General features: G+C 40.1%; 1 protein-coding gene across 3 annotated transcripts; it reads left to right on the top strand.

The window, feature by feature from the left end:
• Positions 1-871: 871 nt before the first annotated feature.
• On the top strand, positions 872-18,359 carry tmem238.S (transmembrane protein 238 S homeolog). Of its 3 annotated transcripts, XM_041571561.1 has the most exons (3): positions 873-1,570; positions 4,087-4,130; positions 6,239-6,821. In XM_041571561.1, exon 1 carries the CDS (start codon positions 1,085-1,087, stop codon positions 1,565-1,567), a length of 483 nt encoding a protein of 160 aa, XP_041427495.1. In that variant the 5' UTR covers positions 873-1,084; the 3' UTR covers positions 1,568-1,570; positions 4,087-4,130; positions 6,239-6,821. The 3 variants fall into 3 exon arrangements, with proteins under 3 accessions (XP_041427496.1, XP_041427495.1, XP_018083581.1); XM_041571562.1 differs by lacking the exons at positions 4,087-4,130; positions 6,239-6,821 and adding an exon at positions 18,029-18,359 and having other exon boundaries at positions 872-1,570; XM_018228092.2 differs by lacking the exon at positions 4,087-4,130 and having other exon boundaries at positions 878-1,570.
• The last annotated feature ends 402 nt before the right edge of the window (positions 18,360-18,761 follow it).

The raw sequence follows: 18,761 nt of genomic DNA, 5'->3' as shown, positions 1-18,761 counted from the left end.
AGGTTCCCATACCTGTGTATATATATACAAAACAAGTAAATGGCACCCAAATAAATTAGTTTTAAATGTACAGTACAGGCAGTCCCCAGGTTACATATGAGATAGGGTATGTAAGTTAGAACTTAGTTGAATTTATATACATGTTGAAACATATACATTTACTTATTAAATGCAACTTAGATATTTGTCTTAACATAGTATTTATTTTTATCTTTCTGTGCATATTTATTTTTACCTTTCTGTGCTCTGCAGTAGACAACAAACACCAGAGGGGATTGGAGCAGGTTGTTTTTTTAAAGCTAAATGGTATTAAAGGCCAAGCAAACCACAGTACATTACTGTAATAGCCTCTGTATGTAAGTATGAGTTGTATGTAAGTCGGGTATATGTAACTGTGATTAACAAACCTTGACTTCAGCTACATTGTTTCAGAACTAAAGAAATATAAAGTGATGAAGCAGTAACAAATACTGCTTTCAAGCGGAATGTAGCATTGTGGGCAGAAAATGCTGCAATAGTGATGTGAGGGACAGCCGAGGCCTGTGGAACCCGCGGATTGGGTGGATTCAGGTCGACATCTGCACAATGTTGTGACCTTCTAGTGCTCCACTTCCATCTAGAGGTGTGTGTGTTGTTATATACTCGCCACTGCGTGTCCTGACCCTTCAAAGACATCACAGCAGGGTTGGCACAGGTATATAAATAGGAGAGTACACCGGGTTAGGGTTGGATGTGGGTTCTGCAGGGCTGAGTTGGGTAAAAGGCTCTGTAGAAATAAATAGCAGAATTCTACAATTATCTCTTGAATGTTGTGCTGTGTTTGGTGCAACATAGTTGATCTGCTACCTCTAGTTGTGATGACAGAAAAAGCATGTAGTTTAACAATGGTTGAAGGAAAGCAAGCTGCACATTCTGATAACAGTGCCATGTGTGTCTCTTGCATAGTTGTTGGAAAAGAACAGTGAAACAGTTAATAGCAGCATGCAAACCAATCTCATCCGCCGCCCCTTTATGTCCCTAAACCTGTTAGACCAGTTCCTTTCCACTTCCCCACAATCCATTTGAATTGCACGCTTGTAGGCACATGCAAACAGCCCACACGGATAAACTATTATTACCTGCCTATGTCACAGCAATGGCTCCAAACTCCTTAGATCGCTGTCGGCTGGCCCTACTCTTTGCGATTTTAATGGACTTGGCTGGTGTGGTGTCCCTCCTGGTTGGCATCTTTGCAGATCTTCAACTGAATGGTCAAGATTTTGGTGACCTGTTGATATACACCGGAGCAATACTCGTCTTTTTGAGTTTAATTGGCTGGATATTTTGGTACACTGGGAACATTGAAATATCTCTGGAAGAACTGCAACAGGACTATGTCATTAAGGATGGTACCCTTGCCCGCCTAGCACGTAAGATCTCACGCCACATTTCTAGCCGGGGTACAAATCGCGGAACCAGGAGATGGAAAATTGAGGCACAAGGAGGATCTAGAAAGCCAGACACTCTACAGCTATCTAGAGCCAAGGCCCCCAAGCCAGAACTGCTCTCAGGTGTTTCTGAATCTTAACAGGTGAGATAGAGAGGAAACAGAGGAAAAAAATTAAGGGTTGTGAAACTATCCTTTAATATAAATTTATTGTAGTCATACTGAGAATGTACGAAGCAGATGCAGCTTGGAAGTCTACATTTTGCTGAGGTCCTTCCTCGGGCAAAAATTTGGACTTTTCGGGACAAATCGTATGATTTGGGTTTTTGCTCAATTTTATTGCTATTTTCCCCGATCGGATTGAATCAGAGTTTTTTAAATAAAAAGGTCAAATCATGAATTCTAGTTTGGTCTGACTTTTAAATTCGGATTTTGATAAATAATCCACTATGTATGTATGTATGTATGTAGAGCACGGTTTCACGGTCAAAACTGTGACTAGTACATGGTGCAACCACTGGGTGCATAGAAACAGCTGCTAATAGATTGCAAGCTCCTTGGGGCAGGAACCTCATGCTAAATTTCTATTGAAAGCTCTTAAAGGGATACTGTCATGGGAAAACATTTTTTTTTTTAAATGAATCAGTTAATAGTGCTGCTCCAGCAGAATTCTGCACTGAAATCCATTTCTCAAAAGAGCAAACAGATTTTTTTATATTCAATTTTGAAATTTGACATGGGGCTAGACATATTGTCAATTTCCCAGATGCCCCAAGTCATGTGACTTGTGGTCTGATAAACTTCAATCACTCTTTACTGCTGTACTGCAAGTTGGAGTGATATTACCCCCTCCCTTCCCCCCCCCCAGCAACCAAACAAAAGAACAATGGGAAGGTAACCAGTTAGCAGCTCCCTAACACAAGATAACAGCTGCCTGGTAGATCTAAGAACAGCACTTAATAGTAAAAACCCATGTCCCACTGAAACACATTCAGTTACATTGAGAAGGAAAAACAGCAGCCTGCCAGAAAGCACTTCTCTCCTAAAGTGCAGGCACAAGTCACATGACCAGGGGCAGCTGGGAAATTGACAAAATGTCTAGCCCCGTGTGCCAATTTCAAAATTGAATATAAAAAAATCTGTTTACTCTTTTGAGAAATGGATTTCAGAATTCTGCTGGAGCAGCACTATTAACGGATTCATATTGAAAAATTTTTTTTTCCCATGACAGTATCCCTTTAAGCATAAACTATCTATTGTTACTTAGTTACCTAATATAACTATACCCCTGTTTGTATCACACCTTGTAAAGTACTGAGTAGAATTGTGGCACTATATAAATAATTACATATGTATGGTTGCTGATATATTTGGCACTGCACTCAGCTTTTCTGACACCGCGCTCAGTGATTAGGGGGTTACTAGTGCCTATACATGTAAATTTAATTCATAAGATTGCACATTAAAGTTTTTTGTTGTTTTTTAAAGGTGGGTCGTAATCACTGGTTATTGTTTATTAAAGAAATGTTTGCACATGACCTGATATTTAGTAGCTAGCTTTTTGCCACACTATACTGCCTGGGAGACATACCATTGCCAATATGGCTTACTATAATATTACCACTTATTTAATAAATATGGCGTTCTTTATTTGCATTTTGTGGTAACACATTGCATTATTAGAGACAAGGAGACATATTGTTTGCGAAGTACAGTGCTTAGTAATACAATTTCCAGAATTGTTCACCACTTAACACAAAGTTACAGAGTAATCAGTGCTACGCCTTTGTCTGGTTTTGGTAGTCAACAGATAAAGTGTCTAGTAATGAAAGTCCCTCTCCTCTGTGCACCACCCACTATAGAAATGAGAGGAACTGCCCAATATCCATCACTTCGCAATACAACAAGGGGAGGAAGGAATTGAAAGACTTGTTGAGCCTAAATATGGGAGAGAGCCACTTGTTTAGCAAAATCATGCTTTCCTCTCAATCTGAGGAATCATGTATAGTTTGTAGAAAAAATAATAATAATAATAATATATATTTACAGGTATGGGATCCATTATCTGGAAACCCGTTATCCAGAAAGCTCTGAATTACGGAAAGGTTGTCTCCATAGACTCCATTTTAATCAGATAATCCAAATTGTTAAAAATTATTTCCCTTTTCTTTGTAATAATAAAACAGTAGCATGTACTTTATCCCAACTAAGATATTATTAATCCTTATTGGAAGCAAAACCAGTCTATTGGGTTTATTTAATGTTTACATGATTTTCTTGAAGTCTTAAGGTATAAAGATCCAAAATACGGAAAGATCCAGAATATAAACAGACTATAAACTCATGTATCAATTCAAAAGGGAGCAAATAATATTCATTTAAACCCGCTGGAACCAATGTCTTCAACTTTTTCATCCAAAAAAAATTCTCTTTGAATTTGAATTGATACATGAGTTTATATTCTGTTTGATACTTTGTTATTATATGCTTTCCTTTTTTTGAATGTATCCTTTTTTTGTATTCAGTACGCTGCTGTCAGTGATGGTCGGTCCCAATGTTATTAATAGGGAGAAATGATAGATATATAGGCCGGTATTTTTTTCCAGAAAAGGTGGTAACCCTAGAAACATCTGGTGATCATCCATGTTCCTTTGATTCAGGGTTGTGTTTCCTTTCACATGGTTGCAGGGTGACAAACAGTTAGGTGAGTGTTTCTGCTTTTAATTATTTAAGTGTATATTGTTCTTATAGCAATCTATGGTCTTGAGAAAGGTCTTAGGAACAGACCGAAGCGTTGACCTATGTTTTAATATGTAAAACATTAAAAGTTATGAAATTTTAACTTGTTCTCAAACATGCACAGTGTGCATCTGCATTTTTGGAACTTTCACAAAAAAATCCTGGAGTTGCTGGTCTCTCTCTCTCTCTCTCTCTCTCTCTCTCTCTCTCTCTCTCTCTCTCTCTCTCTCTCTCTCTCTCTTTTTCTCTCTCTCTCTTTCTCTCTCTCTCAGAAAGATCCAACATTTTACAATGGAACTGCTTTCATGCAGGGTATTGTTCCTCCTACTCAACGTAACTGGATAAGTCGCAGTGTGACTTGGATTTTTAATATGGAGTGCTATTCTCATATAGTATCTACCAGGGAGTTGTTATTTTCTGCCCGGGAGCTGTTATCTAATTACCTTCCCATTGTTCTAGGGAGGGGGAGAGATCACGCCAATTTGCAGTACATCCTTCCCATTGTGTCTGCCTGAGACCGCCTGCCTTTTGTTTTATAACAAAGGATTATGATGCTGCTTCTTGAAAGGGTTTTAATCAAGGGGAAGTAGGATTAAGATAATGTCATTAAAATCATTTTTAACGTTTTGGAATGTCGACATTAGGATTTACTTGTTGTTGGCTCTGCCTTTGGAGCTGAAGAGGAACCAAATATTCACCCAGAGCCTCACCTCCACTTTGAACTGTGTGAAGATTTAACTCAATATTACTAGCTTGCTGATGGCGTCAAGAAATATAGAGCCAGTACACGGGGGGGGGGGGGCTCATTGGAGCGATTCCAACAGTTTGAAAACCACCGCTTTACATCTATAGTAATAAGTCAAATCAGCTGGACTTGCTGAATTTTATGCCATAAGGCTGGTGGCAGACGTGAAGATTCGGGGAGATTAGCCGACCAGCGACAAATCTCTTCTTCCTCGAAGCGCTACGTATGCCATCCAGCCGGCGAATTGAATTCTTGCCGGCTGGAAGGCATTTCGGGGAGTCTCCTGAAGAAGATGAAATGTGTGCGTCGCATTTGGGCAACTCATCTCCCCCGAGTCTTCACATCTGCCACCAGCCTTAGTGAGAGAAACCATACAGTTCTGGAAGTTATCTGGGGGGTTTCTGCACAATGTAAGACAGCAGCCAAGGAGTATTCATCCTGAGATCCACTGTGTTTCAGTGTAGTCTCATGTAATTTCCAAGGGGGCCAGTGCTCCCTGTTAATGTAAATCACATAATATAAGTCACATGCCACTTACCAGTGGTGGATTAAAACTACTATCAGCCCTGGTTGGGTTTCACTTCATGACCTCCTTTCTGATCATCTTGTCCTTGATCAAATTATCACCTCATTTCACTGTCTTCTCAACAAGAATGTTCCATGTTCAACAAGAATTTTCAACCAGGAACACACCACTGTTGGTCCTCTGCCATGCTTATGGTGCATGTATCACATGAGAGGTCAAATAAGGTTACAAGGGGGTGGTTGGATACAGAATAAAGGACCAATGCAAAAGTTAAATTAGCTATTGATGTTGATGACAGAGAACCAAGAGTCAAATCTAAAATGAGAATCTTTTACATTTCTATGATGGTCTATGATGAACTTCAATTACTTGGGTTGCTTTACTGATTACAATGTATTGTAGGATGATATGTTTGGTCTTATGACTTTGGACATTTTTAGAAATCACTATTTGTCAGTGTACTATACTGTGTGAAAGTTTTTTTCCTTTCACCCAAGCTAATGGTATTATTTATAACTCCAGAAGGATCAGACAGCAGAGGTACACACCCATGTTACTCGTCGGCTTTGCTTGTTATCTTGTGTCAGACATTATTTTAAGACAATTAGTCCTAACTCATAATCTGGTGTACTGCTGTCAGGTACCATAAACTCTTAATGGTTTTATTTGAATCTCCATTATAGATGCCACCTTAAATGATGGAGGGTGTGACCAGTTGGGAGGGTACCAGGTTTTTACCTAACTAGGTTTTATATTGCCTTTGAGTTCAACTTTTCCACTTTTGTTTCTTTTGTGTATTTAGGTTTTGTAGCAAAGAATTGGAACCACCCAGGATCCAGCTGCCACTGATGCTCTTGGCTACCAATATGCTCTGAATGACTTCTTGATGTATCCCCTTTAAGGCTGTTGAAACATTTCAATCTATGGACCATGTGTTGGTTTCACAGATACGGAACAGATTTAACAACAATATTGTGCCTTTATGTATATTTAAAAAACATTTGTTGTTGCTGTTGCAGAACTTGAATTACTCCTAGCAACCAAATAGAAATTAGATTTGATTGGTCTATTGCTGGACTGTCAGCAGATGTACCACATTTACCCTGCTGCTCTGCTGTCAAACAATAGAAAGGTGGCCATACTGTGTATGGAACCATGATTGGCCAAACAAAATAACCAAAACATCTTCTGGATCAGAAAATGCTAATGCAGCTTCCCACCAACACAAGAAAACAGTTTTCAAAAATGTTAATTTCTGTAAATTACTTACATAAATGCGTATGACCTTAAAGGAAAAGTATACCCCCAAACTATGTAGGTCTCTATAAAAAAATATTGCATAAAACAGCTCATGTGTAAAACCCTGCTTCATGTAAATAAACCATTTTCATAATAATATACTTTTTTAGTAATTTGTGCCATTTGGTAATCGTAAATAGAAAATTGCATAAGGGCTGCCCCCTGGGATCGTAGGATTCACGGTGCACACAAACAAACCATACATGTTAGGTCACATGAGCCAATTAACAGCCAGAGTTTTGTCTTTTGCTTCCACACTTCTTCCTGTTACAGTTAGGGGCACATTTACTAAGGGTCGAATTTCGAAGTTAAAAAACTTCGAAATTCGACCATCGAATTTGATACTTCGATAGTCGAAGTATTTTTTCGATCGAAAACGGCCTTTGATCGATCGATTAAATCGTTCGAATCCACCGATTTGAACGATTTTACAAAAAATACTTTGACTACTCAAAACTTAGCCAAAGTTTATAGGAGGTCCCCCATAGGCTAAACAGCAATTCGGAAGGTTTAAGGTGGCGAAGTGGCAAAGTTTTTTTAAAGAGACAGTACTTAAATTTTCGAAGTTTTTTCAATTCAAATTGAATTTTGGCCTATTCGATGGTCGAAGTACCCAAAAATTACTTTGAAATCTGAAGTTTTTGAATTCGAAATTCACTTCGACCCTTAGTAAATGGGCCCCTTAGAGTTGTAGTATTTCTGGTCAGGTGATCTCTGAGGCAGCACAGAGACAGTCACAAAATGGTGGTTCAAGGCAAGAGAGAAAAGGCCAATATTTACTTAAATATATATATACCAGTTTGGTAAGAATCTTTAATATGCCACTTAATATGATAGAAACTATCTGTTGCTTAAATATTCATTTTGGGGGTATCGTTTTCCTTTTAGCAAATATATATCCCATTCTCATGAAAGGAGGCTCCCTGGACAGGTGCAAAGCAGTGCACAAGTTGTGCATGAAGAATGCCCAAAGTAGCATTGACCTAAGCCAGATCCATCTTTAAATGGACATCTATCAAAGGACAAGTTTAAAAAAATGCTTAATAAGCAGCAATGAATACAGGTACAGGACCTGTAATCCAGAATGCTCGGGACCTGGGGTTTGTCTACATATGAGGTCTTTCTGTAATTTGGATCTTCATACTAAACATTACAAAGCTCAATAGGATTGTTTTGCCTCCAATAGGAATTAATCATATCTTAGTTGGGATCGAGTACAAGCTACTGTTTTATTATTTGAGAAAAAAAAGAAACACATTTCTGGATAAAGGATCCCATACTTAACCAATGACATAATAGGAGACATACACCATCGAGACCTAAAATAAATACAGGTATGGGACCTGTTATGCAGAATAGTCAGGACCCGGGGGTTTCTGGATAACGGATCTTTCCATAATTTTTTTTTTTTTAACAGTGCTGTTCCAGCAGACTTCTGCACTGAAATTCAGTTTTTCAGAAGAGCAAACTGATTTTGTATCAGTTCTGCGCAAGTCCAGTCTACGGAGTTCACCTATGCCATCTTCTTCCACGCGATCTTCTTCCTGTTTTGACCGGCGCATGCGCAGTAGCAGCATTTTGCCGGTACGATCTACTGCGCATGCGCCAAAAGTCACGAAGTGAAATTGGAAAACTTCGTGACTTTTGGCGCATGCACAGCAGATCTGTACTGGCAAAATGCTCCTACTGCGCATGCGTCAAAACGTCAAAGCAGGAAGAAGATCGCGTGGAAGAAGATGGTGCCTGTGAACTCCGTGGACTGGACCTGCGCAGAAGGGTAAGTAACAAGTTAGGGGCATTTGCCCAGCGGGACAGGTAGGCCAGGGGGGAGGGTGGGCAACACACGGGAGGGGGGGAGATTTTTTGCGCCGACTGGGTTTCCTTTTCCTTTAAATTCCCCTATATCTTCATAGTCTATAATTGTGAATTATGTAGCCTGTTCAGGGACATGTGCATTAGGCCCGCATTCTAGTGCATAAACAAGATTTTGAAATGCATAGTTTGCCTTAATAATAGTGTTCACAAAACGGTCCCTTACCACTTGCTGTCACTGTGTGATTCTAAGGGGTATATTTATTAGAGTGAAGTTTGACATCACCACAGTCCTCTAGAGTAAAATTCCGCCACTCTCCATTCATTCCTATGGGATTTCGAATAGCGTATTTATCAAAGGATGATCTTTTCACTTTCACCCATTTATAAACACTCTTTTAAAATCCCATAGAAATGAACGGAGAGTGGCGGAATTATACTCTAGTGGACTGTGGTGATCTCAAACTTCACTCTTTGATAAACGTACCCCTAAGACTGAAGGAAACAAGATCTCCTTTAAGTGGGCCCTTGCTGTACAACTGGAAGAAATATTCACACAGATTTTGCAACAAATGGGGGGCAGTAATTTTCACATATAACTGCTAAAACTTCACAACAGAATATACACTGTGAACTTTGTTGGTAGTACTCAACAGGTGTCCATCCCTCAATGTAAAAGGCACCTAGGGTACTAGCCCTTTCTGCTCACCTAGAGTGAGCTATAACAGGTGCTAGGACTATTTGATTTTTACAAATCCTTACCCCCTGCATTAGCGCTGCAGTTCAGACCATCATTGGAATGGCAAAGAAGCCACATTCCAACCACTATGTTCAAGTTATGACAGAGCTGGAGCTTTCGCCCATATTTGTTTCCAGCACACCACGCCTGCAAGTCAGCCTTCTAGAGGAATGTAATTATGAGGTAGTGATGGACGAATAAATTCGCTAGGCACATTTGCAACGAATTTCCACGTTTCGCTGCCAGCAAATAAGCTTGCGAGACTGCGCCGAAAATTTGCTGTTTACTTGCAAATTTTTCTGCGAAGTGAAACGGGACAAATTTACCCATCACTAGGAGAAGGCAAAAGAAAAGGCATTCAGGTGGACGGGGCTGGTGGATGATGTGTGTGTTTTGGGTGGAGGAATGTATGTGTGTTGAGAGAACAGATGGTGGAAGAGGATAGAAATAGTTGTTTCATTGGTAGTGGAGAGGACCAGTGGCAGCGGTGTACTGCAGGTGGAGAAGGTCCAGAAATAGTGGTGTGAGCAGCATGTAGCGATGGCTAGAGCAACTGTGTGTGTGGGGAGGGTGAGGGAAAGGTGTCCATGTGGAGGGATACATGTGTGTGTGGCTGTATGTGGTGGTGGTGGTGTTGGTTATGTAAGTACTGTATGGTCTTTTTTGTCTATGTAATTACATTCCGGGTGGTGTCTGGAGTTTTAGCAACAATACATGATATTTGTGCCTTTCTCTACGAGACATTTATTGGAGCATGATGGTTGTTGGGGGTCTGGAGATAATTCAACAGAATTATGTGAATTTCGTTATTTTTTTGATTGAATATAATGGAAGACCATAAGTCTGTTTTGGCCTAATGGTGCTGGCGCTAGGGAGTCATCCCTTATAACGATGGTTCTAAACAAGGACAGGAGCATCAGACTGGGAAAGCCTCCGATGTGGGTGTGACTGTGGGAATATAGGTTCATGCAATGATGGTTGAACGTATACAAGGATCAGGCTGAGCTTTAGGGGATATGTTATAAGATGGCTGTGATGTCTAATTGTATAAAACAGACTTCAGTTAACTGGCATATAGCAAGCACATTTTATTGCTCATATATCAGATCTGATGAGTAAAAAGCATTAACATATATAGATACAGAATCCGATGTTCAGTGATGTACTGATGTTATAATGTATCAGCTCAAGGCACTTGTTCCTGGACTGAACAACATCAATATTTCTACCTGCCATGTTATGTTTTTAGCATAACAAAACAAGCGGCATCAATTTTTTGTCCCATGAAAATTATATCATCATTATAAAATTATATAATAATTTTAAAACCCTTCCTTCCCTATCCAGTAACAATAACATGGCAATCAATCATGTTCAAGTCAAGTCAAGTCAAGTGGATTTTATTGTAATTTCAGCCATAAACAGTAAATACAGTACATAGTAGAAACAAAATGACGTTCCTCCAGAACCACCCGGTTCTATACAACAACTCTAGTACACGGTCACGCTGGGCAAAGTGGACATTTCAGTTCCTTATGAATATATTAATAGTTCAGTCCTTGGGAGTTGAGATACCAGATGGCTTGTGGAAATAGACTGTTTTGTATTTTGTTATGGTGACAATTCAAAAGAACATATGCAGCAATGTCCTCCCACGATTATAATGTTTACCATATGATTTCCACACTTATTACCAGTAAGATAAATCAGGGCATTATCAGGGCTGCTTTAATGAATGGGCAAAAGCGGAATTTTCCAAGGGCCCACTAGGATAGGGGTCCCACCATCAACCATTTAATCTGCAATAACATTTTGATTCAATGACCATGGAGTGAGTCTGTCACTGAACTCGCCTTATATATGTCACTGTAGGCTAAGAAAATCGCAATATTTCTGTGCAACTGTGACACTAGATATACCTGTAGAGATAAAGCAAAAAGAATTAATATGCCTTGGTGAGGTTGCATTGGTAATTTCTGTTGGTAGGCAGAGACTTGGGGGAATGGGTGGGAGAAGGCTTTAAAGGGACACGTTTTTCCAAAATTGCAGAACTGTTGACTTAACACGGTATTAGCCTACAAACTACTGTGAGGGTCACAACATGTTTCAAGAAACTTATCAAGTGAACACCTAACACTGGTGCCTGTGAAAAATCTTTTCTACTGCTAATCTCCCGAAAGTATTTTGAGGAGATTTGTAACCCACGAAAGAGGTTTTACCAGACCACTCAGCCATCAGGGACACCGATCTATATTGCAGACTTTCAGCAGAGGGGTCAGCCTTTTTTTCCAGGTACACTAGTCCATATGCACCCTAGTCTCTATAAAGTCTCTATAAAGTTCAGACTTTAGCGTGTACCTTTATATTGTCAGAAAATAATAATGTCTGCACTGGATACAACTTTATTTGTACTCACAACTCGGTACCTCCTCAGTGACATTGTCCACAAACAAAAGGTTCATTAATGTAATGGTTACCTGGTAATGTCAACCATAACATTCATCGTCCAATAAAAATATTTACATGTAGTTTGGATCCAAAAAAAGTGGAGTTTTTATTGGCTTATAGTGGAGCAAATTGTAGGCAAAGGATACAGCTGCACTTGCATGCCCAATCCCTTCTACCTAAATGAGGGCAAGCCCCATAGATCATTGTTTAAACATAAGGCGAATTTGCAAGAGGGGTAAGAGTAGCTGCCAAGTGTATTTAATCCTTGTTGTTAAAGACTGCTTTCCTCTTTATTATTATTAACATGTATTTATAGAGCGCCAACATATTTCACAGCGCTGATAGAGCGCCAACATATTTCGGCTGATTTGTTTTCTTTCTAGCATCATCTACATTTATATACATTTATACCCGCTGGAGCTATTCAGAGGTAGTTGAGTAGAGAGGTATACATCCCAAGGATTTACTCATTTCAAATTAGCACCTGAAAGCTTATCCACATGCCTGTTCATCATGGACACTTTACTTGATGAAAAATGGACGGATAAAAAGCAGCTATGGATATCCATCAGGCATATCTGCTGTTCAGATAAGGTGCAAGTAAGGGCTCCTGCCCTCTGATGCACCCCTCACTTGTATATCACTGCAAGGTGTAGGTCAAGCTTATCAGGGTGTCCTCATCATCCCCTTTTCCCCCTCAATTTTGCGGTGGCATGGCCTAAACCTTTATCTCTTTTCCATCAACTGAATTATCTCTGCACTCAGGGTACAGATCCTAATATTAAATCCCTTGTAAAAAGTGAAAACCGGCACCACAGTCTGGGGGAACAGGGGGCCCAGACCACAGGGTCAGCTTCCTCTATAGTCTCTCCACCTACAGAAAATATACATGCCTGCTGGCTGCTTGAGGATATGCATGTACACACTCACTGGAGCATGGGGAGTGCCAGGGAGACAGCGAGGTGGTCAGGTCAGGACCAGGCCCCTCTGAAGATATTGAATCCACATCCTGCGTGCTTGATTAGCAATTAATTCAGATGCATGCTGGGTGGCTGCACATAAAACAATTCAGTCTCTAACATGCAGGTACATCCAGATGACAACCCTAGCCACAAGTCAAGGAGTTCTAAGGGGCACAAAAGTGTATCTACCATTGGTGCTCATTTAGGTTGGGTTTGTGGCAGGGGCAGTGTTCTCTTGGCACTTTGTGCTGAATTGAAAACCTGGTGCACAGCTGTTGGCATAGGGCATCACCCAGCATCTACAGACACTCCCTAAAGTAGGGGACTGGTAGGCAGTGGGAGATGGAAAACTTATGCGTTGGAGTCGGACCCCCCTCATAAATACAGCGTTCTACTGAATGTGGTGGTGCTAATTCATAGGGGTGCAGACATGTATCAGAATTTTAGAGGGAAAAGACTTTTAGCAATGCATACAGTAAGCAGGGCAGGGTACAAAGTGCAAAGACATGTTGCATCTTTATTTTTGTACTTTGCACTAGGGATGCACCAAATCCACTTTCTTAGATTCGGCCGAACCCCCGAATCATTTGTGAAAGATTCGGCCAAATACCGAACCGAATCGGAACCCTAATTTGCATATGCAAATTAGGGGTGGGAAGGGGAAAACAATTTTTACTTCCTTGTTTTCTGACAAAAAGTCAAGCAATTTCCCTCCCCGCCCCTAATTTGCATATGCAAATTAGGTTTCGGATTCGGTTCGGTCGGGCAGAAGGATTCGGCCTAATACGAATCCTACTGAAAAAGGCTGAATCCTGGCCGAATCCTGAACCGAATCCTGGATTCGGTGCATCCCTACTTTGCACCCTGCCATGAATGATCCACGTTGCCTTTATTAATTATGGTTGTTCGTTTAAATATGAAGGAGCCATCCAATACTATAGTAAATAGGGTAACACTGGAAAAGAAAAACAAAAAATTTTTTTTTATCACAGAGTATAGTGAAGAATACAAATATATATGTAAGATTATCAAAAAATATTGAATGGGGATGAAAAAATGGCAGAGATATTATCTCAAACTGATATAAAATTTGTTTCAAAATAAACACCCACATTGGGGAGAATGCTAGCCCCTAGCCAAGTAACATCGGTTCCAATAAATCCAACAGGTAATTGGTTGTCGGTCAAGGGCACTTACAGATGCGGGGCAACAATTTGCATGACCTGGACAGTCATCATCAAAGGCAAGAGTTCAAATCAAACGTCACAGGCCAGTCATTCAAGAAACTGCAATACAAAAAACGTTGTTTATTTACTAGAATGTGGACAATGACACAAACAATATGTAGGTCAGACCACCCAGCCACTCAAAGATAGGATAAAGGAACATATTAGGACTATAGTGAATAAAGAGGGAACCACTCCGGTTGGGAGGCATTTACTAACATGTTCCCCCAATGGCCTTAAAGACCTAAGGTTAAAAGTAATAGAACAAGTAAAAGTTCCTATCAGGTTAGAGGATATCATCCACGGACTGAATCTGAGAGAGGCATTCTGGATCCTGAAGTTGGAAACCAAATGGCCTCAATTATAGACATGATAGTTATTTATGTTAAGAATTGAATTAATAATTGTAATTAGATGGAATTTATACATCCACTGAAGTAATTGTACACAACATATAGGTATAACTTTTTCAAAATGATACAGAACAAAAGAACATAGACTTATATACTTTACCTCCCCTTTCCCCTTTAAATTGCTTAGAGTTTTATATCGAATAGATCCCATTTATACAAGAGGCATAAAGCAAATGAATCACCCAAACAAGATCGCCACTATGTTAGTAAATCAAATTCCCCATAGACGCGACGATTCTTCTTTGGTGAACGACTGATTTCAGTGCAGTCCGACTAATCCATCAAATTATCGTGCGGTTAGTGGGATTCGAACAATTTTACGATTTTTTGACCGACATCTGTCTACTCTTCAGCTACTCTTCAGTTTTGCTGCCAATATCGCCTGAAATGGTCTTTTTAGTTGATGGACACATTGTACATTTAAACGATCATTTCGAGATAATCGTGGTCTCACAATAACGATTGGATCTTTTAGAAATCTTTACATCTATGGCCAGCTTTAGTTCACTGCATGTTAAGAAGTGAACAGATTGAGCAGCAGAGGGCGCTGGCACCCTTTGAATCTTCTCCCCCATTGTTTTCCTTGGAAGGACTGAACAGATCCAGCATTGTAACAAATTACAGATTTCCATGATTTGCGCTGCAGACAAGTTACAGATGCAGAGCTCCCTCTCACCCACCAAGTCGGCTTTGAAGGAAATAGTTCAGGAACTTTCATTCAATTAGTCACGGCATCTGTTCTTAATTATCCAGTAATAATACTTAAATAAAATGTGTAAAAACCCAATTAGGCAGAATTAAGGCATTTCAGTTTTTTTTTATTAAATGTTGTGCAAAAATAATGGAAGACACCTTATAAAACACTCAAGCCCTCCTGAGGCCTATCCAGTCTGAAGCCCTTGGTTAAACTACAAATTCCAGAATTCCAGCATCTCCGGACAACACCAACTCAACTCCAGCACTTAATAAATACAATTCCCAGAAAACTGCAGGTGCTTAATCTGAACTAGTTACTTTAGTTAAATAAGCAAACCACACAAGGGCTGATGAAACCTGCTGAGTGACAGACCGAGTTTGCCACTTATTGGTCTATCTAAATGGGTCCACCGCAGGGCCGGACTGAGAATTAAAATAGGCCCTGACATTTCAGGTACACAAAGGCCCAATCAGCCCACACAGAGGCCCAAACAGCCCCCACCAGCCCACTAAATAGTGACTTTCTATGGGACCTTATAGCAGCCCCTCTGGCATTTGCCAGAACCCACAGATTGCCAGTCCAGGCCTGGTCCACCGATGGTCTGACCAACAAATATCTGGCTGACAATAGCACGGGTGTCAATGGGGCTTGCAAATCTTGCAGAAAATAAAGTTGGGTTTTAAAAAGTCTATAACAAGAGGGGTAATTTATGACCACAATCACAGTTGTGCTCCACACTTTTCCCCGAAGGGAGTTGTGCGTAAAATAAACCCCAACCGTTAAAGGTATTGCAGCAGAATGTGTTCTCTGCACCTCCATATAACCCTCCCCCTGCCTCCTGCCCATGTACTGTGTATCAAATGATTCTTTTTGAAGAGTGAGACCCTCAGAGATTATAGAACTTAATTTTATTGAAATTTTTCAATTTGAAAAAAAATAAATAAAAACTAAGTGCACCACTGGGAAGAAATGAAAACACAATAAGCAAAATCTGGAAGAATAATTTTTCTGTGCTACGCAAAGGGACGATCAGGGATTTTTTTTGGCTATTTCTTCTCTGCGTAGTGCTACAGGCATATAACATGTTGGAAAATTCCTTGGATTTGTAGTGATAAGTACCATTTTGCCACATAAAATAGCTTGTTGGTTCATAGAAGCGTACAATGAGCAGAGAGGCTTTTTTTGAGACTTAAGCAGAATGCACAAGAATCTGTACATATAAATCAGGAAATTAATTAAAAATAGCAAGAGAATCCTTTAAAAGTATTATAAGAGGACACAACCATACCCTCAACAAGCTGAAAGAGGTATTAGTAACTCACCTTGGGAACTGAGACCCCAGACCCAAGTGTAAGAGCAAAAGAAAACATGCACCCCTTAATGCTCATTTAAAGGTCACTTGCATCCAGGATCTAGTTCTAGGTTAAATGAGGACATTTCAGAACCATGTACTATCTACAGGGCAGTGTGCACAGTACAAAAAGAGACAAAATCTGTATTGTGTTTTGCCCTTGCGATACAGGTAGAATTGCCACTTCATTCTGGAACACAGAGACCTGTTGTTGGGTTTATACAAATGGCCTGTAGATGTCACTGTGCTCAAGACTTATACTGTGCATACTTTCTTTACTGCTTGTAGTGTTAGAGTTGCTGACTGTTGTGTAATTGCTGCATGAGCCTGCTAATAAAGCACTGTTATACTCTACTCATCCTCGGCTACCAAAAACATAACTCTGTATTCATTTGTGGTGAGTTTGGTGAGGCTTCAACCTGCCATTCAGAAGTACAAATTAGGGCGCATTGGTAGGTCCTATGGCAGACAGAAAGGACAAGACTGCTTTGTACCCTGCATTTCACACCGGATTTTTCTATCTGGCATGTCGTAGCTCAGAGCTCAGCTAGATCCTGGATGCAAATGACTTTTAAATGAACAATAAGGGGTACATTTTTGCTTTTGCTCTTGCACTTGGGTCTGGGATCTCAGTAAATGGTACAGAGCAATGAGGATAGACAACCAGTTAAAAAAGAACTATACCCTAAAAACTAATATAGTTAAAATGCCATATTTTATATACTGGACTTATTGCAGTAGCCTCATTGTTTAGCATCTCTATAACAGTAATGATCCGGGTCTATTGATGGGCGAATTTGCGGCGAATTTGTGCGATTCGCCACCAGCGAATAAATTCGATGGTGAAAAATAGCCGGCGTCAAAAGATTTTTCCGCTGGCGTCAGAAAAAATGGACGCCGGCGTCAAAAACCGCCGTTTTGCGAATTTCGCGGGAAATTAGCTAATTTTTCGGCGAAGTGAAACAGCGCAAATTCGCCCATCACTATCTGGGTCTTCAAAGTTGTCGCAGGAGCTCCCTATATTGGCTTTTGTTAGGTGAGTCAGTGGCACTGCACATGCTCAGAATGCTCCAGGCAGCAACTGAGCAGCTAGGCTGTTAGGGGTTGTCTCAAATTATCAAGCAGATAATTAGGTTGGTCTATCATAGAAGCTGATGCTACATTGCAGTTTATATAATCGGATACTGTGCTCAGAAATCCAGACGCACTTCCAAGCAGGACTGGAAAAAGTCAAAAGACTTCCTAAAATGCTGCCATTTTCTTAGCAGGCCGTTGATAAAGATAATATTTAGATGGCGTCCCTTGCCGTAGCAGGTAGCTCTAGTCGATTGATTCTGCAGCCATACAAAGAAGATGGGTTCTGGAAGGATAAAAAAGTAATAAAGCATGGTTCAATCGAGAGAAAACACAGATGTGTGCCAATATGAGGTCATAGTGTTACAGGTTCTACAGATATAACAACACACGGAAAACATTATGTTGCTAGGTACCAACAATAGAAGTTCCCTCCACAAGAGCTTAAGCAAAGTAGTACCTGTTTATGAAAACAATGGATGTTGCTTTAACCAAACAATAAGGTGATTTATGTCACTTTCCACTTGCTTATTTTTATCTTTGTTAACAGAGGAATGATGTTTATTTGTAGATCAATGAACCGAGAAGGAGAAGAAAAAAGAAATCCCTGAAAACAAGTTCACATTCTGGAAAGTTGTACGTAATTTTGAAGGAACTAAAGATGACTACAAAGCCTGGGTTGAGGTGTTGGAGGCAGAAGAAATTAAATTTGACACACATTGGAAAGCCTTCAAGGAGCCTGTGTGACCCAGTCTGACCGTGAGAAGGTTCCTCCGGTGGCAAGTTGATCATTAATGGATGCTAAACCAGTGAAAAAGAAACTGCTGAATATGACTCGACTGCGTATAAAACTGAAACCACAGGACTGAAAGACAAATATTCTGGAAGTATGGGGTGGCCTAGGAAATAAAATTCATCCCTTTGCTTTGGTGCCTATCGTTTTTATGAGCTCTTTGATGTGCTTTTTAGCCCTTAAATTTTACTTCCAGGAGTAGAATCAGCAGGAATTTTCACAGTTCACAAATTGTGGCCTGAATTAGTATCATATTAATTGGCAGATTAAGAAAGATCTTGTGCCTTCCCTTTCCTGCTTTAGGAGGTAAAAGCTTTGTCCAGGGAAGAGAGAGAAACCACAAGATTTGGTACTTGGTATTGCCCCCCTTTGCTTATAGACCCTGACTCACAGCAGGGCTACAGTCCGCAGGTTTATGGCTTACATGTGATTCTTAGTCAGACAAATGCAGAAAATTGTTACAATTGGATTAACCTTTGGCTTGGGTGGTAAGGTCTTAGTATAAATAATC

The sequence above is a fragment of the Xenopus laevis genome, chromosome 7S (genome assembly GCF_017654675.1).
Source record: "Xenopus laevis strain J_2021 chromosome 7S, Xenopus_laevis_v10.1, whole genome shotgun sequence".
Classification (NCBI taxonomy): domain Eukaryota; kingdom Metazoa; phylum Chordata; class Amphibia; order Anura; family Pipidae; genus Xenopus; species Xenopus laevis.
Note: the sequence above shows the minus strand (reverse complement) of the source record. Positions and strands in the feature narration are given on the sequence as shown.

Excerpts from the sequence above, each read along its gene's own strand:
- tmem238.S (XM_041571562.1), top strand. The coding sequence starts at position 1,085 with ATGCAAACAGCCCACACGGATAAACTATTATTACCTGCCTATGTCACA.